Genomic DNA, 24,014 nt, shown 5'->3' with positions numbered 1-24,014 from the left:
TTCTCTACGGATAATGTGCCTATCAGTGAGGGATGAGTGGTCACCAAGCGGTTTAAAAAGCATGACAATAGTATTAAACATTTGCCAAGGCCTTCTCAATGACCGCGGTTTGAACAAATTCATGCATGAGGATGCTTAAGAGGTGCCTGAGAACGAAGGCTCCGCCCCCATTAAGACACTTCTCTCGTTCGCTGCTATATAAACCATACAGTGAGCTGTGAATAGCAGGAATATCGCTGCTTACAACATTATTGGATGAAATTAATGCAAATAAAATAAATGCCAAAGGCTGAGGGGGAATTGCATCTTTGATCTTCCTGTTTTTCCTAAGGTAACGGGAGGGGTAACTTCTGGGGCACTTAGGGTTTTTCTATGCAGCCCTTGGGTAATGAGGGTAAATTAGAATTTGGTAATGAGGTAAACAGTCTCCACACAGTAGTACAGAGTCTAGAGCTCCGGTCTTGCTACATGGAACACTTCTAATGCACCAACCAGGCCGGACTTTGCACTTTTTTTCCAATACCATCCTAAGGGGCAAAACATCGGGGATAAAGGCAAAGGGAACTTTGTTCCCTTTGTTAAAAAGAAACAGGATAATTGGTAAGAAACTGATGGTTCCACAAACGTGTCGCCGTTATAGTTGAAAGTATTACATGCTTTATTTTTTTACTCTAATGTGATTGGTGATAGGTTATTATACTGATAGGGTTATTGTAAGATTATTCATTTTTACAGTGATTGATGTGGAGTAGGCACTTAGTGTCACAACCACCCAGGATATACACAAATGATTTTTAAATCTTGGTCTTAGGCAACTTAATATTCATTTTAGACTCAAGAGTCGTGCAATAGTTCTGCTTGCACGCCTATGGATTAACAAGAGCTGAACAGGTTAATTGTTTGGGATGCTGTCATCCCACATCAAACAGAGCTAACTAATTAAGTGAATTAGTATACTAGCCTTCGCCCAGCAGAACACCAGAACCTACAGTAAGCTGTTCCCCCCACACTTTAGACAGGTAAATTCAAACGTCCCCATTTGAACTTCCTGAAACGTCTGTATTGCAGACTTTGAATCTGTTCGTTTAGTCAGTCTGTTCATTTACATTTACTACTTTGGCCAAGGTCTAGTTTTTGGACTTCATTGCTATCTAGCTAGAGTAAAAAATAAGCACATTAGATAAGCAAATGATACAATCACTCATTGACTTTATAATTACCATTCTATAATATTGTGATAATAATGATAGATGATGTTTTTCTCTTTTTTGTGTGCTACTGATCAAAGCCTCTTTATTTTTCATTCATGCCGAATTCTTTCAACACCAGAATTTGACTGGGGATATAATTACAGGACGCTGGGTGATTTTTTGCTTGCATTAGATGCTCTGGTTACGGTTTAAGCACCATGCTGAGTCTCGACGAGAACCATTGGATGGATCAATATATGTGATTGTATCATTTCACCGCGCCTTTAAATCATCTAGGCACTGCACTGATACCAGGAATGAGACGGGGGGGGGGGGTGATGGTGAGTATTAGACGAGCGATAGTACAGTGGGACCCATAGTATTAAGAAATACAAATCTGACAAAAGTCACAATATAATAATAATAGTATTACTATTATCAAGCTATATATATCAACGGGACAGTTATAGTAAAGCTGTGAATGTGTGTTTCTTTGTAGTGTTGGATGGTAGGTTAGACCACTGCACTATTAGGGCTTACGCTTCTGCTTTTGCACATTTTCAATTACAATGAAACACAGCAAGTGTCAGTGTGTCATGTTTGTCAGCCGCTTAACATAACGTGTGCAATGGAGGGATAAATTCACAATTTGCATTCATTACTGCCTTCGATACATACCATGCCTCAATAAAACTGATGATGTTTGGATCGCATGAAATTATATTTTCTCTGTTTAAACATCATTCCATATTGCTTTTTAATACAATTGTTGCACTGTATCAGCCGATGAATACAACTATAATACAAACGCACATAATGAAGTCCAGATTTTCTATTTAGTGCTTATAGTGCAACAAATTGAAAATGCACCTAGTATAAAAGTGTCCTTCTTGTAAACATTCTCCAGACAAATATTAAAACCAGTACTCAAACCAATCTCAGCCCATGAATGGCGATTGCAACCCATCAGTCGGGCGACACAAAGATCCATTTTGTAGAAAACAGGCCATTGTGGGGGAGTGTCCTGGTACAATCTTTCTATTTTGATCCTATAAGCATGAGGAGAAAATGCCCCCTGGGACTCAAAGACTCCTTCTTTCTCTTTTCCAACAATGCCACTTGAAGGCCCTCTTGCTTGTTCCAAGTACAAAGGAGGCTTAATAGAGACAGGGACATCTCTTTTTCTTACTGACCTGAATGAGTCAACGCCACTCCAAAAGTCTAGCCTTCTTACAGACCCCTCAAAAGTGTGCTTTGCATTGCACTGTAACAAGCCAATGATACAACTTCTTATGAACTTATGATTATTAGGACCCATTTTGGTCAGTGTGACTATTGGGAATTAATTGGTAAACTTTTTCCAATTGTATTACACATGTTTGTTGAGTTGACGAGTAGAACAGGGTGTTTCATTACTAAATTTGGTTACTGATTATTACAAACTAAAAAGGTTGGAAGATTGCTATACAATTTAAATTGACAGGTTATCACATATTTAATTGAAATGAAATAAATGTAATGTAACATTAAATCGAATGCCAGTTGGTTATGTTTCCATTTGGTTTGTGATAAAGATGCTCTTCTCACAAGAAAAATAAATAGTATAAAACATGAGTCAATCATTTTCAAATGTTAAAATACATGGAGGATTTCACTCTTGTGTAACACACAGAAATGCGCACACACCTTCAGACACCTATGCACCACATTCTCACACACACACACACACACACACACACACACACACACACACACACACACACACACACACACACAAGAACACAAGCCACTGTGCTGATCTATGGTAGTCTTTCAAATGTCAACACTCTCCCTACCTGCTGAGGCTCTCTTGGAGTCGTCTGCTTGATGCGTCTGTTGGATGCGGTGGTCGTGGTGATCTCCATGATGGACGTGGACGTTTCCGAGCGGTTGGCCGTGGCGCTCGACTGCGGCGTGATGGAGGAGGGAGAGTCCCCCACCAGCCGCACACTGCCCTGGATCTTGATGTTGGGGTCCCCCTCCACGGCCATGTTGAAGACCTTCAGCCCGTTGTAGTAGAGGCCCGAGAGCTGGCCCTGAAAGGAGCGGCTCCGGTCGCGCTCCCAGCCACCAATCTGAATGGTGGTTTGGCTGTTGAAGATTGTGAGTTGTCGCCCTGTGAGAAAATAATGTTACATACATACAGGAACGTTGAAGGGTGGACCCAGCAGCTTTTACACATCTGGATGAAAATCGGTAGGACAGGTTATTTGCCCAACGGCTAATGGAAGCAATAAATTACCCGTTGCTTGCAGCAAACTGCATGGTAATTTATCAAAGTTATAATGATGGGATGTTAATGAAAATCGGATTTGAAAATAAATGTATAGAGGAGGAAAATAAATGACAATATTTTAAAACCAAAGTAGCTTTGCTAAAAGGGTATTCAAGTTAGAAGAAGGAATTAATGATCTACAGGCTATTTAACTATTTTTATTTCCATATATGGTAGGATCATGTTATTGTTTATCATAGTACATGAAACAGTTTGAGAAATTAATTATCCAATTTGTAAAATATCCTATAATGCTACTTGAAAAAAATACTGTGGTAGCCATCGCGAAGTCCATCTGTTATGTAGTTAGAGAAATAACCCCCCAAAAAACATAAAATAGTACGTAAATAAAAACTAAAAAAATAATAGAAAATACAAACATGCATAAATTAAAAATGAAATATATATTGATGGACCCTCTAATTTTGCTACATCTTTAGGATATATCCAACTTTCTATAAAAAAATATTCTTGAACTTGAAATCATTCATCCCTTTAGCAACAGCAACCAAATAATAAGTGTTTTATAACTTGAAATAACAAAATATATTTAATGATAGATATTTTGTTAAAAAGTGAAACAAAAAAATATATAACAAAAAAATGATTGGGCTCATTTCACACTTTGAGTAAAAATTAAATTATAAGTTAGTTATTGAACTGGCAAAAAGCATGCACTCAATTTATTTTATGACAGTTTTAATTTAGATAATGCCCTAAATATATTTACAAAGATTGTTAAAGGGACTCAAAAGTTTGATGCCAATTCACATTATATTCTATTTATCAATGCTAGAAGTTTTTTATATCAAGTAAAGATCAAATTATGAGCACTAATATAACAACATACAAGTAAACTGTATGTTTTTCAAATAACCATAAAAGCAACTAGTGGATGTGAAAAATGTATCTTTTGAATTTATCATGTAACATTTAGATGTTTACTGAAAATAACTATAATTTTATAATTTATTTAACAACTTAGCAGTATTATTTAATACAAGTGGATTTAAATATATATTTACAGTCCCTTTAACCTTAAATTGACAGGAAACACGGATTAAAACAGCCGACTATGAAATAATACATTATTCTGAAAATTATGAACTAGCACAAAACTAAATTTAACTTCTCAAATCATTTTAAAAGTTATTTTAACTGAAAACTTATTTTATGGTTTATTATTTACAACTTTGTTAAGATCAAATTATTTTATTTAAAGTTTTAATCAATGTTTTACCTTTGTCGAGTAGCCATTCGTCAACTACTCGACCAAGTCGATATGGGATTCGCTGTCTAGCAATCGCCAGGCGTTCGTTATCATTGTTGCCTTTAAAGTTTAAAGAGACATTTCATTGGTTAAAATCTGTAAGGTCAAAGGTTAAATGTTCATATGTAATCTTGGAGGTAGACAACCGCACAGTTTTTTTAAGTTTCTATATTTAAATACAATGTTTTCTGAAACATTAGTGAAACAGTCTTTACGTTTTTTGTTATTTTAGCAAACAAATTATTTCTAAATTTATTGTAAACTAGCACGAACGGTTAATAGATCTATATTATAAACCAAACCAAATTTATACATTTCTATGAAGATCTCTTACCCAATTTCTCATCAATTTTACAGTTTATTTTTTAACTGGCTTTTAAACTAGTTAAAACAAGTTTCAAATATAAAACATTTGAATTTAAGTTATATCAACATTTATGGTTTAAAGGAGAGACATTTCATTGAGAAACTACCAAAACCATGTAAAAAGCACAAATTTCCTGGACATAAAGAGCTGAATAAAATACAACAATAGACATACTACACATTCAATTCACGTTTGGTTATAGTCATACAAGCATCCAATAAGCGTTTGTCTATACAGAGTAAAACTTAGATTAAAGAACTTTGACAAAAGCTATAGAGGTTTATTCCACTGCATGTTGTTCAAAGACAACAAAACAGTATTGATCTCAGATGGAAAACTCAGGGGCCACAGCAGCTAGGACAGGAGTTCTGACAGTATGCACAGAGAAAACCTCCAAAGATGGGATCACTCTAAAAGATAATTTAATAAATAGAGAAATAATGGCCCTTGCAAGGTGTACCTCGGTATTGATGAGGCCAAACACTTTATTAACCCTTTCTGGGAAGGCCAATAACCTCTAGAAAAGACTCTTTTGAGCATGGCGAAGCAGGCTCCGAGCACATCTCCCCTGGCATTGTCTTCAGAAATTGAATTCAGAGGCCTCTATTCTTCTGGTAGATTGACAATGTTCCTTCCGTCCGCTATAGTTATCCTCCTAATTCTGATATAAGATGTAGTGTCTTACTGTGATTTGGCAGAGGATGAGTGTTCATCAGAGCCGAGAGAAAGGAAGTGATAAAAACGTCCAACAACAGTTTGGAAAATGTTCCAAGACAGTGTTGATTAAATCGCCGGATTTAGAGAAGAGGGGTTTACAGACGGAGACACAAAGTTTAAAGCACAAAGTAAAAAGTTACGAGAGCTTAGATTGTGGTTAACCTCTCCATTGAATGTGCATAGGATTAGGGATCTGTGGTGGGCGGACAGTGGAAGCTATCTACCTGAACATTGGTTTGTTAACAATGTCCTTAGTGCACAGGATATACAGCCCATGTCGGCATTGGTGCTGTTGGATTAGTCAACTAAAGCGTCAACAATAGTCAGCGTTCTCTGCGTTTTTGTTTGGCTAATTTATCTCCGTTGCAGTGCTATTCCCATCCTCCTGTCTTCGTTTTATCATCTACGACGACGGGATGCTTACAATTAAATAAGGCTGCATCGATTTGTGTAGCAAAATGTAATCTTAACGTCTCAATCCCAGCCAGTGGGAGTGAATAGAAAGCCGGAGCATAATAAAAAGAATAGGATTAGATAGGCAGACTCGCAGACACGTAAAAACACAACACGCACGCACACCCCCCCCCCGCATGGCACACCATTGTGCACCTTTTATTCTTGTATCTTTCCAGCATTAGATCTGCAAAGTGCTCTGGTTTATCCCTTCGCTCAGGTTGATTAAGCAGGGATATAATCAAGGTCTGGTTCTGTATCGATCCCCATGGAGAGACTGTGCTGCATTAAACAATACCCTCCCCTGGGTTCCCGGGCATCGGAGCCCATTCATCCTGGTGGCTGTTAGTGGCCACTGTGCCGGCTGCTGAGAGGTGATTGGGCCTGGCGTGGGACAGGCCCGGCTTATCTCGTCCGCCAGACAGCAACGATTCAGCAGAACCGTCCCACTGTCCTGACCCAGTTTGTCCTCACTCACTTGTTTTGTTGCTGTTGTTGTTGTTGTTGTTGTTAATAAAGTGGTCAGATAAGGTAGGGGCTTTATCTCAGTACTGGCTTTGAGACATTCTAAAGATGATGAAAAAAAACAACAACACATATGCTAATATGTGTTCAGAGAGCCTGGGTAATTGGAAAAGAAGCGGGTAAGACAAATATATTTTGTACTATTCCATTGTGAAGCCACAGCAGCATTTGTTCTTTTGTAAGCATGCTTACTGATGGTCGATTAGTTTCACAATAGGTTTAATAGGATAATGGATGAAATAGAGAGCAGAGCAGAATGGTACAATAGACTGCCCTGGACATGGAAGGTTGTTCATTAGCAACACAGCTAACTGCACTGGGACTCGGACCACCCCTTTCCTTCCTTTTATCCCCACACACACACACACACACACACACACACACACACACAGGCACACACACGCATGCCCATGCACACACACTCACGCCCAAGCATACACACACGCACGTATGCACGTACACGCACACACACACACACACACACACACACACACACACACACACACACACACACACACACACACACACAGGGTCGCACAGACACACACACACACTCGAGTCTGCAGGGCCACTTGCACAAGAGAAAAGAACAGGGGGACAGAGAGAGCGCGAGGGAAATAGAGATAGAAGCAAAGGAGAGCTGAGGGTAGCAGAAGAGGGAGGAAAAGAACGGTGTAAGTGCATCACGCTCTGCTGATAACAGTAGCAGAATAAGGCCAGGGCCCTCACCATTATCTTTGTGCGCAGAGCGCTTTCATTGGCCGTTCAGATAGTGTACAGCACTGTACCCTAGAGGCCTTGCAGTGCCATTGTGACAGAATTACTTCCATGGCCAATACCCAGAAGAAGGGCAGAATTTTCCTCTTTTTTATATTTTCAGTAGCTGTCCGTTTTTTGGTGGGTGTTCCACAGAACACGAACGGGAGAAAGGAAATGGAGAATAACAGAGGAGCACAGAGACTCTGTGGCTACGGTACATGGAGATCTCCACTCGACACTCTTACTGAGATTCTAATATTTTTTTCTGAGCAGCACTTAATGGCCTATAAGTATGCAGTGTGTGACTTTGTAATGAGATTACAAGGGCAGCAATATAAGCCTTAGTGGCATAATTATTCCCTTGGTTTTTGACACAGAGAGTCCCCTCCCCTATAATCTCCCCTCTGTCCCTCCCCCACTTAAGCCATCAATTCTGTCTGGAGCGTCTGCTCTTGTTATGACCACTGTTGTTTGACCAGTGGCCTATGGGTGGCCTATGGGCTCCTCGTATATGAATGCAGGGGAGGCAAACGTGGAGCCTAATCAAACTGTAGTCCAACAGAGAGAATAATGGCTTTGTGTGCTCAGGGTTAGACGGAAAGAGAGCAGTAATTGGAATCAGCGGTAATTAGTCTCCAACCAGCCTTATAAAATAGCCAGACCTGACATTTTGAAACACGGCTGAATTGGTAGGGATAGCAATCTTTTCCTGGGCTAGAGTACATCTTATTGTATCTGATTTAAAATTGTACATTTACCAAGTGTGTTATGAATATTAATATGAGTGGTTCAAACTAAGGCCTGGGTCTCACGATAGTATCTAAATTCAAGGCATGTTCATCTCACATGCACACTTATCTCTGACGCTTTTAAGCAAACCTTCGGAAAATATTTAAGATTTATATTTTTGTGTTAGATACATTTTGACTTGCAAGACTGTGCTCACATTAATTAGACAAATTAAAGCCCTTAATAGTTCTTCTAGCACTTCTAAAGATAAAGACATTCCTGCACTCCTTTCACAGTATTCAAAAAAGAAGTGGTTGGGAATTCTAAGAAGGCCAAGCTACTTATTGATCGTTCAAGTTTCTCAAGGACGCATAAGCAACTGAAATGTGTTGAGTCGAGAATAAATCAGCAGAAGTCGTTTTGGTACTCGCTCGGGGCACTTCTGCTCGTCAACAAGGACTCAAGTATTTTTATCTCAATCATCTGCACACTTACTCTCACACGTTCTCAATAGTTCAGGTTGTTTTTCTTTGGGTCGCACGGAGCGCAAATGCTGGCTTAGCTGTCGGTTGGTTTTTAATTAGATGACAGGGGTAGGGTTGAGACGTCGGGTGAATCTCATGCGTATGAGCGACATGAGAACTTTGGTTGCACAGCGTCTCACATCATGCTGTCTGAGTGTCTTAGCAGCTGCATTCTGCTGTGTCCATGGCATGTCAAATACCATTAGCGTCAGTTGTTCTACCTGCGGCGAGGAGTGCGGATTAATTCCAAGTCATAAAACCTTCTTTCATTTGGATGAATGCTCCGTACATACCAGAAAAGGTCACCAGGCAAAATACAAAAGGGGAGAAAGACAGGTTGAATTTGTCTTGATGCGCGCTTGTTTTGTGTACACACTCATCATCGAATCATTTGAGGCTAAATTTGTAAGTGCTGCAATACATTCTCTGCATGAAACAAGGATTGAGACTGATTGCGATTGCCCGTGCATGTTCATTCTGCAATTGGGGTTTAGATACTCTTTGAACATCACAGACCTGTTGAAATCCTTTGTAGCTTTTGTCAAAGCCTCTAAACAGTTGAACAAAAATTAACGCAACAAATTACTTGAAAAGCATGACAGTTGAAGGAAAGGAATTGACTACCTGTATTGAATATTTTCTTCACCTCAAATGATAGCAATGTATTCAAATTCACTCAAGCAAGGTTACATGATCCATGTATCACGAGTATGTTTTGATTTTGTTTTTGCCATTGCCCAAAACCTTCAACCTTCCAAAGCTAAAACGCCTGTCTCTATTGTCAGTTAGTGTTGCATTAGCTCTGTTTACATAAACATCATATTCCATTAGATTCTACCGGTAATAGCAATAACAAATAATTATGTAAATGAAAGTGGTGAAAGATTGTGGCATCAAACTAATAGTTTTGAAATGCAGCCATTGTCTCTAATGAGTCTGTTGAAACAGATCATAAACCAACTTCTGAGTATAGTAAAATCAAATCACAACCATTATAGTCAAAATGATTAGAATAGATTAGATACAAAACTGAGACAAAAAAGTTCCCTGTAGTATAAGGGTTAAATAACAACAGAGGTGATTTTATCAACCCCAAATGAGATAACCAATAGATCAATAGGACATTGGATATTGGGGGAAGAAAATATTCAACACCTTTCTAACTCAAGTAAATCATTTTCACAGAGCCTATAAAGGAAAGAACACAAGCTAGGAAAAATGAGCACCCATCAACAGCCTGGTGTTGATGGTCTCCTGGTCTACAAAGAAGAGAGTCAATGGGAGTAGAAGCTGGGTCACTCACCTGTGGGGTAGCGCTCAATGACGGGCAAGTCATCCACCTGCAGAGTGGCATTACCCCCACTCCGTGTGAACTTCACTATATGGTACTTCCCATCATTTACAAACTTTGCCTTCTCCTCAATGTTTATGTCTTCGGTCCCCACATTGAACACCACTGCGATGTTCCCCTTTTCCTGGGAATAGAGAAGAAAAAACGTGTCAGATTAAATCCTGAATAATTGGATACGCATACATACTCTTGAGGATTCATATGCGCCTCACACAGTCGCCTCGAAAGATTTCCAGCAAAAAGGCCCCAAAGAAAATGTTTTGCTGAATCTTCTCTTTGATTACAGTTCCACTGATAGAAACGGCATGGGGTCCGGCCGGCTGGCCGCCAATCTACCAAATTACAACAAGTCTCAACATCACTTTGGACCGACATAAATTGCAGGATGAGGATTTGAATTTGTCGACGCAGGACGAGGCTGAGAGGGGATCACATGAACTGCAGGGAACAACTCCTGCATAACACAGAGAGCATGACAACAGTGTAATCATGTCAAATAGAGCACGGGGGGGGGGGGGTGAAGTCTCAGAGGAGGTTGGCAACCAGAAACCTTTGCCTTCTCAGTGGTATACATTATGGCTATCTGTTGTAAGCCCATGTTACAGAACATAATCAGGGTGCCTGAAACCTTCTGTTTAATCCAGCTGGGGTCGAGTACATATCGTAGTGCATCTCTCTCTCCCGCCCCCCCCCCCCCCCCCCCCCCCCTCTCCCTCTCTCTCTCTCCCCCTCTCTCGTTCTAGCGTTGCGTATGAGGAGCAGGGAAAGGGAGCATCTGGTTGGAGGCTCCACCTAAAGGCGCAGCACTCTGCATGCCATTATCCAGTCAGCAGCACCATGCTACATAACCATCTCTCTCTCTCTCTCTCTCTCTCTCTCTCTCTCTCTCTCTCTCTCTCTCTCTCTCTCTCTCTCTCTCTCTCTCTCTCTGCCCCTTTTGCACGCTGTATCTCTCACTTGCTCCCTCTTCTGCACCCAGATGCACTCCTATACAAACACACACACACACACACACACACACACACACACACACACACACACACACACACACACACACACACACCTCTTTAAGTGCAGAACAAGCATAGCGTTCTTCTCCAGAGCCAGAAGCAAAAGCGCAATTAAAAACATTTGTAACGTGTCACACCATGTTACTAAATCCAGGACAACTGAAAATGAAATTGTAATTTAAATGTAAATGTAATTTCAACGCAGATTACACCCTCTGATAAGAATCAAGCCACAGGACACAGATTCCCCATTGTAGAAGGGATAAACCCGGGAATAAAGCTCTAGCTCTATATGTGCCACAGCGACTACAACCATGCAGCAGTCTTCCTTCTGGGTGTGTGTGAAGAACTCGACAAATGTGCGAGGGTGAAGTGTGGGTGCTGGCAGTGTGTGAGTGAGAGTGTGCTGAGCCCTGTATCAGTGGTAATCTACTTCAGGAGGGAAGTCGCCCATATTGAGGAGTTTGAGTCACATCCACAGCGTCGCCTTAAAGCCACCCTCCAGCCAGTGGTTCACACAGTGCTTCTCCAGCTGAAGACCTCCCAGCCCAGCGGAGAGACTTCCTCAAGTCTTCTGGGTCTTTTTTTTTTTTAAATGGACGGCACATACATGGGATGCATACAAGCAGGATGGGCCAAGGAGCTGTGTGATACTTTAGTGGAGAGTGGTGGTTTTAATCGAAAATAACATTGTTCGTCTTCCATAAGAGGAACGCTTATGTTGGGAACGTTTTCATAGTGCATCAAACACATTGTCCCGATGAGAAAGCCTTATGACACCCTGCCAAATGCATCTCAACATACTTTTAACAGTGCTTTGTGGATTTCTTTATAAGAAGTCCATTAGAGCATTCCTCAAGTTGAGAATAGAATATATTATTTAAGTATGAAAGGGAATTTTCTTTCAAGGACTATTAGTCACTGAAACACATTAATGCAATGCTTTATAGCACTTTTGCTCTTGAAAAAAAAAAGCAGCTGAGACTAACCCAATTAAATTCCCGCTTTTAATAGCCTCCTTCAATTGACTTTTAATGTTCCCTACGGTCTCATTAATAAATTCACCGGATTTAGTCACAAATTGCAAACTTATTCGAAACGTCTGCTTCAGCTATCCGAGATAGGAGGAGGTAGTTGATGGGCCAATGAAGAAAATACCAAAACAAAACATGTTGTTTACAGTTGTACGGCGGGGGTGGGGGGGTGGGGGGGGTGTCACGAGGTTAAACACTTGAACCCCACACTGGGACCCGATAAACCGCAAGCATCATGGCGTCTGAGATTGGAAGCGGCAATTGGTTTGGAGCACAAATCTCATTATCTTAAAATATAATCCAGTATTTTGCACGAGACCCCACCACCCCCAGCCCACCCCTCTACCCCTCCACCCCCTAAAATTCCTTAGGACGCACTTAGACGCGCCGTGGGCCCCTCGAGGCGGCGAGCAGAGTCTAATCCGGAGGCTGTAATAGGGAGTAGGCTTATGTCAGTGGGTGATTGATAGCTGCTTATGTAAACCAAGCGAATCTCGCCCGGGCCCCCGGGCCCCCAACACCCGCTCACCCCGCAGACGCCGCCGCCGCCGCCGCCGCCGCTGCCTGCTGGGCTGTTCCCCCTTTGGGAGTCGACGGCATGGCGCCCGCACCCTAAAGAACTCAGCCCTGCCTGACACCCTGCACGCCGCCTTGATTAATTGCTCTTCAAACAGAAATAGAGTTTAATTAACTGATGAAGTTGATCCGCAATTCTCCTCCATGATGTTTTTTTTTTTTCTCCCTTCGTCTCCTTCTCATTTTCTATGCTTCCTTGCCCCTGGAAGGTTAAGATGCTGCAGTGGAAAAATACACGGGGCGTTAAGGCGTTTTTTTACAGAGTTGCACTCGACATAGAAACACATAGCTACTTAGCGTAATGGATTTACACAATTTAACACACAGAATTCCACACTTAGAGAAGATGCAACCTAAAAAAAGGCATCTCCCAAGAGTCGGATCTTCCGAGCGCTGCGCTTGTTTACGAGTCATTCACGTCTACAATAATTGTGCACCCGTCACATTTCATATCTCGGCGCCTGGGCACACCGCGGAGGGGCTGTGAGTTTTCCACCCCGGGCGCACGTGTCAGCGACGGGGTCTGTGGGCAGGTGGCAGAACACCTTCGTCATGGCTTCTCGTGTGTGTGTGTGTGTGTGCGTGCGTGCGTGCATGTGTGCGTGTGTGTAGGAGCTTGATGACTCAAGGAGCCTAAGTGGTGACGACAACCCCTTCTCTTCTACCATCCTTATCTTTTAATTACCCCTGACAGTTTTCTGCTGCCTTCTTTTGGCTTTTTAAGGCAAAGCTTGTTAATGAAATTTACAGCAGCTATGGAGTAATTAGGCGAGAGAAAACTGCCCAACGGTGTCATATTTCTGTAGCGTGCAGCCTGCGACTTACATACGCTATATTCTGTACAGGCAGATTCGAAATAGGCACCACCGCTCCTTTTTTCAACGCTTACATTGAGTTCACTCAGTGTGAAACAAAGTGAAGCCCATGAGCACTGTGAGATACTGCCGTCGTGAAGGACCACCTTGGGACAGAGAGACGGGCACAAAGCAGCGAGCCTCCCAGGCAGATCCCCGCCTTCACACGCACAGAGACGCTCCCGCAGAAACGCACAGAGACATCAACAGAGTAGCATAGACACGTCATTATGCTTTCGCACATAAACAAGCACACCCGAGTGGGTCGTTTTCGCTCGCTACAACATTTAACAATTACATTCGCATTTACCTTTTAGGGCATTTAGCAGACGCTTTTATCCAAAGTGACTTACAATAAGTACATTTGTCATAAGAAGTGAAACAATATATCGCTGTAGGTACAGTAAAGATGTTCATAGAACCAAGTGGGAGTACTAACAATTGCTACTCTAACCCCATTCCCCGTACACAGCATCGATAGCTAGCTACTGCAGATGCTACACAATTAAGTACTATGAATAAATACAACGTACATTAAGTATGTACATGTACAAGTGTTAGGACGTACAACATACAATAGTGGGCGAACTCTGAACAGGTGAGTTTTGAGTCTTTTGCGGGAGGTGGCGAGCGACTGTGCGATCGGCATGGAGCTTGTTCCACCACTGTGGTCCCGAAACAGAGATCTAACTCTGCAAATGTTGCACAGAGGAACAAGACTAAAGCTAAAAGCCTTAGTGAGCAGCAAACTACAGTCTGAAAATGTAAGAGACAATGAGATATTGTCTTTTAGCCTTCTGAAACCAATAGGGACGGTGCACTCCTGGATCACCCATTTAACCTTGCGGCACACATTCTCAAGAAGCAGAAACAAATCGTCTTCAGGATGTCCTTTTCCCTGAAGTGACACTTGATGGAAACCCCCTGCATCCCTCCGGGACAGGACGTGTGCAATTGCAGGAGGAGTGGAATCAACGGAATAGGGAAAATACATGCAGGTGTAGCTGCGTGATATTCAACTTCTAAAACAGATTATGAGCTGTAAAGTGAAGTTGCACAAGGAGGAGCCCCCCGTCCTTCAACTTACCCAGCGCCCCCCTATTACTGAACCCACTGAGATCCAGGGTTTAAGTGCAGGCTCTGGAAGCTTTGCTTATTTTAAAATCAAGTCTGCCAGCGAAAGTGCCTAATTATCTGTAAAGTTGGGCTAAAATTGTTTCTATTGCAACGAGAGTCTATCAAGTGCATTTCTGCAGCGAGTTTCATCAAATATCTCCAGTTAATAACTCATCAGCTGTATTAAAGCAGGGCTCCTGAGAGAGAAAACAATAGGTGAGTCTTATTTTTTACCATTAAAGCAGGGAGTAATTTGAGTACACGAGTCCCCGCTTATGTATAATTCAACGATACAATTTTCTTTTTTTTTGGTGACACAAGACCAAAGTAATGTTAAAGAAAGTTTATACAGTTTACTGTGGGCAGACTAGCAAATTAAACAGTTTTCACCCTCTCATTAATGTAAAACATATTCCCGTTTAGGCCTTTCAGCTAGAGAGAAACCTACTCGTCTTTCTTAGAGCTAACATTTGCAGCCTGACTAGAAAGTCTTTCTCCTTGCTCCTTTTTGGCCCTCGTGCGACAATGTCTATCAAGTGAGGTGAACAGATATCTGAAATTGAGTTCTCTTCCAGTCACATAAATCGATTTTGGTTTCGGGTGATTCTATTGTGTGTCTGCTTCTGACAGTAGGCCCTCGTTTGAAGGGCCATATGACCTTCATCACGGTTCCTTTCCAAGGCCACTCATACACTTTCTATCTATTCCCACAGAATATTGGACGAGCCCATGCAAGGACTATCGGTAGCCACATTAGTCCAATTAGCTAAACAAAATGGGGGGCTTGATCAGCAACACAATGACAACGCATTAAAACACGTATGAGAGGCAGAGAGAGGGAAGAACGCATGCCTTAAAGCAGATGACTCACTGGTATGTCCCATTCATTTCCCTTAAACCTCCCTCTCATTTTGGAGTGCACTAGATGGGTGAATGCCCCTCCAGAGCAGCACTCAGAGCCATAAAGCGTCATAGATATACAATGAGGCGTGTGATAAGCACTTTGGCAAGATGTGGGCGCCTGATGTATCTACTTCGTGTTTCTACATTTACTACATTTTAGGATTTCTGCGTAACACATAATCCCTTGTAGCAGCATTGGATATAGATGTATTGACTGGGAGATTTTTTGTGTGCAATGCTAACAAATTAAAGGCATAAAAATGAAGGCCCCCACGTATCTGTGGCCTTTTCTACATCAAATTAAAAAAAAAAAGAAAAAAAAAAATTTCTATATTTATTTTAGTTCTGAGTAAAAATAAAATATTACTCAGACTTACTAAGAAATTATATCCTTTGCAGGTGAATTTATCTTTCCCAACTTAAAACTTGGATACCAGCCATCTTTTTCCTGCTGCTTGAGAACAACATTTGCAATGCATTCTGGGTACCTATTTGTATTAAATCCGTACGAGGACATGACCTGCTTAGTGGGCATTGTGGAGGGCTGGAAAGTGGCACATGGAAATGGAACACACAGACACACACACACACATGGAATAAAAATAATTAATATCTATTTCTTAGTTTTCCTATCGTGTTCCATTTCCTTAAATTAAAATTGCATTAATAATAATATTAATAAATGAACAGCAATCATATTTTTTTTACTTATGCTATTCATTATCAGGGTTAACAGTCTTTCGTGTTTCGGTAATGGAAGGATTTAATATCTTTCCTGTATGGCTAATTAGTTTGACCGTGGTTAAAACAAATCCTCAATAACCCTTAGAGGCTCTATTAAGATGAAGAAACCTCCAACACAAAAACCCCTCAGATGAGATCAGCTTAAATTAATATCAGCTCAGCCTTCATTGTGGAAAACATGATGAGTATGACTGCCGCTGCCGTGACAACACAAAGCCCATGGAGCAGACAGACTAACCTCACCAAAGGTGACTGATACATAGAATATATACCGCACATTGTGCGCACACAAAGTGTTATCCATCTTCTCATATCCACATGCATAGAAATACAAATAAACACAAGAGCAGGGAGAGGAAAAAAAGAACAAGACCACGGACAGCACCTGCCGATGAGGAAGAGGACGAGAGCGGTGAAAACGGGAGGAAGGAACGTCACGGAACCTCGCCGTTGGAACACGACGGCCGCCGAGCCTCCTCGTCACCGGGCCTCGTTCAACGAGGGGTAAAAGCAGGAGCCGACGTGGAGGTGGTGGCTCAAAAGGCAGTGAGCAGCGGTTCAAGCGTCAGGGAGGCTTAACTTTCAACCCTGGAATTGGAGTGGCAAACGGGAAGCCACTTTCACCAGCGGCGAGCGCGCTCCAGCACTCGAGAGGTGCCCCTTCACGCGGGGCGGCGATGTACAACGCATCCCTCCACGCCGGCCGCCATGATTGGCGTTGTAATCATATTGCCGAGTTCCGTCATGTTTTCCTACACTTTCCACACTCCCTCTTTATTTATCATCGTTCTTTATTGAGCATACTATGCCCACTGCACACTCCAGGCCATGTCGGCTGGCTGTATGTGCCTTCTATTCTATTCTTCTTCTATTCTATTCTATTGATTATTTCCTGATGCCACCGCTTCCAAGAGTACCTTTCAACGTAAGTAGTCCTTGTATTCATGTTTGTTTACCACTGTGGGACTCTCCGGTGAAGCGTTCTTGCTTCAAGGCCCCACTTAACAAGCGCAGAAGCAGGCTCTTGGTTTGAGCCTGTAAATCATATTGTGTTAATTAATCTGTGGGACCACTATTTGAACAAGACACTTTAAAAAAAAGCGTCTGTTTGAGTACCTGCTGTTGGAGGAGCATGCATGGAAGGCTGAAGGGATGTATTTTTCTTGTGTATTTTCGTCACCAGAAACCCATACGGCCATCTCACTCCCTCAAGGGAGCTGGAAAGCCACCACGCTTTAAAATTGCCACCATCAATCAAGATATTTTAAAGGACGCAACAAGTAATTTCATGGATGACTTTTCTCTTTTTTTTAAGTGCTCCCACATTATTTCCCATCAGTCCAATTTGTTATGAGCGCACTCTTTTATTTATTTATTTATTTTCCCGCCATCCATGTGTCTCTCACTACAGAGGAGGGCTCTTTGGTGATCTCTCTCCCACTAATGTGCGTTTGTCACTTGTGTTCTTGGTGTGTTTTAATGAGTCACAACACAAAGCCTCAGCCTTTCCCTGCATCCCCCCCCCCCCTTCCTTCTCCACGTTAAGATCAATTTATCCGCAAACAGTGGAATTAATTAAAGGGTTCTAGCGCTGGTAGCTGTTTAGTTGACAAGGCTCATGCTTAACTGAACCCTCAGAGGAAGAGCTGCAGAGTTGGCCCACATTTTCCGGAGCTAAAGTAGGACTACGAGTGCATTCGTGTTATTTTAAAAACGTAATTCCACAATCAGATTAAGCGGTTCCCTGGCCCCGTTTCCCTGCTTTTGGCCTGTTAAAGTTAAGAGTAGACAGAGTAATATGTGGCTGAGTTAAAGACAAGAAAATAAATAAAATAAAAGTGTTTGTAATATAATATCAATTTTCCTTTCTCAGACAGAACCGAGGCCACGGGCGGAGAGAGAAGAGCAGTGAATCATTGTTTTGATTTACTGTTAGGGCTATGTCCTTTCGGAAATAGTTATTCATTAATTCATGAACTGGATTTAATTTTATTTCCCTAACCCAACCTTAGATTTCCCAAGCTCTTTTTGGGTGTATTTACTTGTTTTATTAACTTGTTATATAGGCAAGGCAAGGCAGCTTTATTTATAGAGCACTTTTCATACACAAGGTGCTTCACATATAAACATTGTCATACAATAAAAGAAAATAATAGATAAGTAAGAAAAGTAAAATATATAGAAAATAAAAGCAAAGTAAAAAAAAAACATTTTAGAAAGTGCACTCCGACCCGACCTAAAGGAACTTGGTCCTTACCCACGTCGGGACTCTAACCCAACCTAAAGGAACTTGGTCCTTACCCACGTCGGGACTCTAACCCGACCTAAAGGAACTTGGTCCTTTCTCTGGGACTCCAACCCAGATTCTAGGACTCTAACCCAGTCTCTCTGGTATCAGATCATGTCTCTGGTAAAAATAGAAAATAAAGGCAAAGTTAGTAATAAAATAAAAAAAATAGATAGAAAATAAAGGCAAAGTTAAAAAAGCATTGTAGATTTAAGATTTAGCAGAAAGCTAAAGCAAACATAAAAGTCTTCAGTCTTGTTTTAAAAGCTGTCAGAGTTGGGGCAAGTCTTAAAGTTTATTCCAGCTATTTGTTGCATAGTAACTATATATAATATCTATCTTAATATCTATTATTATATTACTACTAATATTATTATAATATATATATGTATCATCTTCCCATTTATTTTTTAACAGGTTTCTCTTTATATGAATATGTTAATATAATCTCCCAAGTGATACAATATGTGTGATAAACAGATTTCAGACACTCTATTAACGCTGATATTCTCACTCACTTTGTGGAGGTGAGGAGCACGTCGTTTCAAATCAAATGACGACACCGTAATGGCATTCCAACTTTGATAGCTTCCTAGTTGATAAAACCGTTTAAGTCCTTTGCATGTTGACAGGACTACGACCAAACATGGATCCAGGGATTCAAGATAACATCACTCTCTGCACCGTTACAACCAGGGGACTGAATGGCAAGAGGATATCCACATCATGCAAAGGAATGAAGGCTTTTGATCAGGGCACCAGTTATGACCAGCCATGCTAAACACATCGATCGGCTGTCGAAAGCCTTTCTGGAGTGTGTAGCTATCATACGTCTTGATAATAAACCCAAAGTGCATTTCCGACGGTGTGCTTTTCTTGTTACTCTCGTCTTGTTTTGACAAGCAGTAGAGAACAGCCATCACCACCTCTCGAGTCTCACACCTCATGCCGGAAAAATGTTGAATTCAACTCACTCCCCTGTCCTGTGTCAAGCTGTCTGCCTGCTCTCTCTCCCCCCTCTATTTCTCTCTCTCTCCTCCCTTTCTCTATCTCCCTTTCTCTCTCTACCCCCCTCCCTCTCTCTTTCTCTCTCCCTCTCTCTCTCCCTCCATCTTTCTCTCTCTCTCCCTCTGTTTTTCTGACGTTTGGTTGTTGTACACAGTGCCTCTCTCTCTCCCCCTCTCTCTCTCTCCCTCCATCTCTCTCTCTCTCTCTCCCTCTGTTTTTCTGACGTTCAGTTGTTGTACACAGTGCCTCTCTCTCTCTCGCCCTCCCCCTCTCTCTCCCTCCCTCCCTCCATCCCTCCCTCTGTTTTTCTGACGTTCGGGTGGTATGAGCAGTTCAGCCTGGGGAAGCGATCGTTACAAAACCGCTAAACAAGACGGGGCCCTGAAGAAATCACATTCCCCTCCCCGAACCCCGCCAACACACCCACACCCCCCCTCCACACATCCTTCAAAAAAGTGTCAGCCATTCCCTCTGCGTAATCATATGAACGGAGACAGCTCGTGATAATTAGGAGGAACAAAAAGCCTACGTACATAACACACACTTCATTAATGACGTGTAAATTGTAACGGTGCATGTTCAATGTCGGTGTTAAAACATGATGAATTCTAAAGGACATTATCCTGGATAACCAAATGTCTGCCTACGACTTAGCTCTGATATAGATCGGCTCCAATTATTCTCTCCTGACGTTTAGCGTGAAATGTGTGAACCCCGCACTTGTAAACGGCGAGGTTCGCGCGGGGAAGGGAGTTCTCTCCCGTCAGACTGCGGGGCTGACAGCTCCTCCGCTTGAAGGAGAAGCGCTTGACGATGATGACGGCCATGACACCTTGCCACCGAGAGACTGACGTGTGGACGCGTGGCAAAACGCGGCGGTGCTGACCGTGCTGAGCGGGCTTTTATCCCGGGGGGGGCGCTTTGTACCGCGCCGTCGACGCCGTCTCCCCAGGCCGTGCGTCTCGCAGACATGCTAATGTTCCGGAAGGTAGCGTACGGGGGGGGGGGGCGTAGCATTTGTAGTCACGGACGGACGGAGGTCGAAAGCCGCTCAGTGCAAAGGCACCACTTGACAGTTTCGACGATGTCAAGTGGGAGCCGTCTGTTTTTTCGCCGTTGTCGAGCGAATGCTCGTGTGCTCGTGTCAGTGTGGTTCTTTTTGTTTGTTGTTGTTTACTTATCTCTAAACCGGTGGAATCGATGAACTGCGCGGCGGTGCAGGTACGGCTGACACTGGTTGGCGTACGAGGGTAAGCATTGATCAGCCCTGCCTTCCCACACGCACGCACGCACGCACGCACGCACGCACGCACGCACGCACGCACACACACACACACACACACACACACAAGATACACCTTCATTTATTTCCACTCAGTCCATTTGTCATTTTGATGTGCATCAATCGATAATCTTTAGGGTGACGGTGAACTTTGCAAGTCCGCCCAACACAGGAGGCTGAATGGTATTCAGACTCATTTATTGACATATTTTGCTCGTTTAACTATGAGGGGTCGCAATTACATATTCTCTAATTAGAGGAAATTGATTCTGGGAAGGGGAACAAAGAGTTGGATCACACAAATACTTTCCCCAGTGCTGAAACTCAAGACAGTGGAGTGGCCTCCGAAGCAATCCCATGAAGTGCACTTACAATGCTGCGGTCTAAACAGGTTGACATGTGCAATCCAAGATAGCATCATCTACGGAAGAGCTCAGAGAATAGCGGACAGAAACCCGTAACCCACTAACTTACATTCAGCACTGTCAGACAACTGGCCTGACAAGGAGAAGAGGCTAATATGCTGACAACCTTGTTTCCACGTGTAACTCGCACATTTCTGCATCGGGGACAATTTCTAGATTGGGTACACAGCCTGAGGAAAAAAAAAAAAAACGGGGTCGGCTTTGGCATCTCGCTGTGCTTTGCTGACATCTTTAACCCTGAAGGTACAGCCCCGGATCTGTGGTTTGCGGGTGAAATAATGTTCATAAACTGTCCTCATATAGAGGCCGCGGGACTTTCAGTGCCTGCCGCATCCCTGAGCTTCAACGGCGCTTACGCAGATTGCATTTGGCTCCCTCTATGTCCTTATAGCAGCAGCTCCATCATTGCACAAACTTAAAGTGTAATTTCCCCCTCTCCATAGCATCATGAATATGTAAACGACAGATGATTTTGGAGTAAAACATGAACCGTTGGGGACTGGGGGATTGTGATGAAGACTTGTGTCAGGCCAAGTGAGCTGGAACTGATGGTGCGCATAATTAATGGTCTGAAATAGACTGAGAATTAGTGCTGGGCTGGGATGTTAATAGAGTATGATACTTGGACTGGTGCCGTCGGGCCTTAGGCACCGTGTCCCCCCCGCTGCCGCCCCCCCCCCACCACCCCACCACCCCCCCTGCCCCTCGTTTCGCTATACCACTACGCCTTGGTTTACCCTGGCTTTATTCCTCACACTTCCAACGGGCTTTCCCTCCCTCCTCTCATTCTCCTCATGTGGGTTCTCCCACGCGTTCTCCTGCTCCCGTAGCTCTGGTGGTTGCGTGCCGCTCTCTGTGTCCTTTGCCTGTGCTCGTACGGTGTGCGTTGGCCTGCGTCCGCTCGAGTTTGCCTGAGCCGCGTGGCTATCCAGAGAACAGGTGTGTGACTGTGAACAGTGAAACTTCCGGAACTATCCAGACACAGATGACTTTGTGGATCCCGGAGGAAATTAAATGTATTACATTTATATTATTATTTAAATTTGTTTACAGTATTTATTATTTATTTAGTAACACACACACACACACACACACACACACACACACGACAACCACACGCATACAAACACGTCCCTCGTCTCACTAATTGGTCGTGTGGTCCTCTTTTTAACATATTCCTCCATAATTCATCACGGTGAAATTGATGACCAATGCATCTTTAGATCAGGTGGGTGACAAAGGGCTGCATACTTTAATAAATATGCAAGAACAAGGTCAGGGATAAGCCCTGTCCAGCAATTTCCCCTACTTGCCTTTTCCATCTGACTGTAACGAGAAGAGAGCCCTTGGTTTTTAATGAGATGAGCTTTTGTAAATGTTGAAAGAACGTTCTTTTAAGGTACATTAGAAGGAACATTAGAGTGTCCTTGTTTTCCAGGACACACCTGATTTAAGCTTTCAGTTCAGAATACACATTAGAATTTCACTCCATCACCCTACAAACGAGTGGACTTGCTGAATTATTTATGCGCGAGACTTCCTTAACATTGATAGTACGTAAGGACTAAAATGTGTGTCTAACCGTGCTCCGATATGAAAATACGCAAATACATAATTTAACGTTTTTTTTGGTGGGACATTAATCCCGTTTTACATGAAATGCGCTATGCTCACTGTTCCCCCAAGTGCCAGTAGCCATAACGGAAAGGTGGGCGTTGTCACACGCAAAGATAATCTATGCAGCAGTTAGGCAGTACTGCGAAACACAGGCTCAGACCAGGTCTTCCATCTTCTTCCATTTGATGGTATACTGTATATGCGTTATGATATACACATTCAATTCCAATGATAACACAGCAATTCTAGCCGGCATCAACACCACCGACCATACAGAAAATACAGCCTGGCCACGACAGCTCAGTTTTTATAATAGAAAATCAGAAGCAGCTAAAGGACCCCAACTATCGTTAATCTCTGCTCTCTGCTGCGGAGCCTGACACACGGGAAGCGATTGCTTATGGAGAAAGGTGGGGAGAGAGGGGAGAGATCCAAGGTAGGACGGAGAGAGAGAGAGAGAGAGAGAGAGAGAGAGAGAGAGAGAGAGAGAGAGAGAGAGAGAGGGAGTGATTGAGTGGAAAACAGAGAGTAAAAGAGGAAGGCAGATCAAAGTAGGGTTGTGGGGGTAAGTGGGTGGGTGGGGGGGGGGGGGGGGGGGGGGGTAAGGAAAGTAAACCGGGCGAAAGAGAAGGGTGAAAACGACACAGAGGAGGAAGAAGCTAGCCGATGGACGCGGCTACGCGCGCTGGGATACAGAGAGGAGTCCTGAGCCGTTAGGGGTCGGCCAGCGCGGCCGTCTCCTAGGGAACTGGCCTGGACTAAAGCAATAAGGTCCACCTCATCCTATCTCTCTCCATCAGGGTTTACATCATGTTGCCGCGTCTCTGCCCGACACACAGATAGCGATCACAGGCTATTCCCCGGCTCTCCCAGCATCACAGCCCATTACTCCTGCCTCTCCGCTGAAGCCCCCCCCCCCCCATTCAGCGCCTGCCTGAGACAGCGGGGTATCGCCATGG

General features: G+C 43.0%; 1 protein-coding gene across 3 annotated transcripts in view; it reads right to left on the bottom strand.

Annotated features, from left to right (window-relative positions):
- Positions 1-24,014, bottom strand: part of nrxn1a (neurexin 1a) — a gene marked incomplete at its 5' end in the record, with an annotated part of 227,275 nt that overhangs the window by 26,560 nt on the left and 176,701 nt on the right. For all 3 annotated transcript variants that reach the window (XM_084470078.1, XM_084470079.1, XM_084470077.1), the window contains 3 exons: positions 3,026-3,345; positions 4,745-4,834; positions 10,152-10,323. In XM_084470078.1, coding sequence (XP_084326204.1) covers positions 3,026-3,345; positions 4,745-4,834; positions 10,152-10,323 — 582 coding nt within the window. The remainder of the gene's footprint in view (positions 1-3,025; positions 3,346-4,744; positions 4,835-10,151; positions 10,324-24,014) is intronic.

This window comes from Micromesistius poutassou, assembly GCF_964030765.1.
Source record: "Micromesistius poutassou genome assembly, chromosome: 7".
NCBI lineage: Eukaryota > Metazoa > Chordata > Actinopteri > Gadiformes > Gadidae > Micromesistius > Micromesistius poutassou.
Note: the sequence above shows the minus strand (reverse complement) of the source record. Positions and strands in the feature narration are given on the sequence as shown.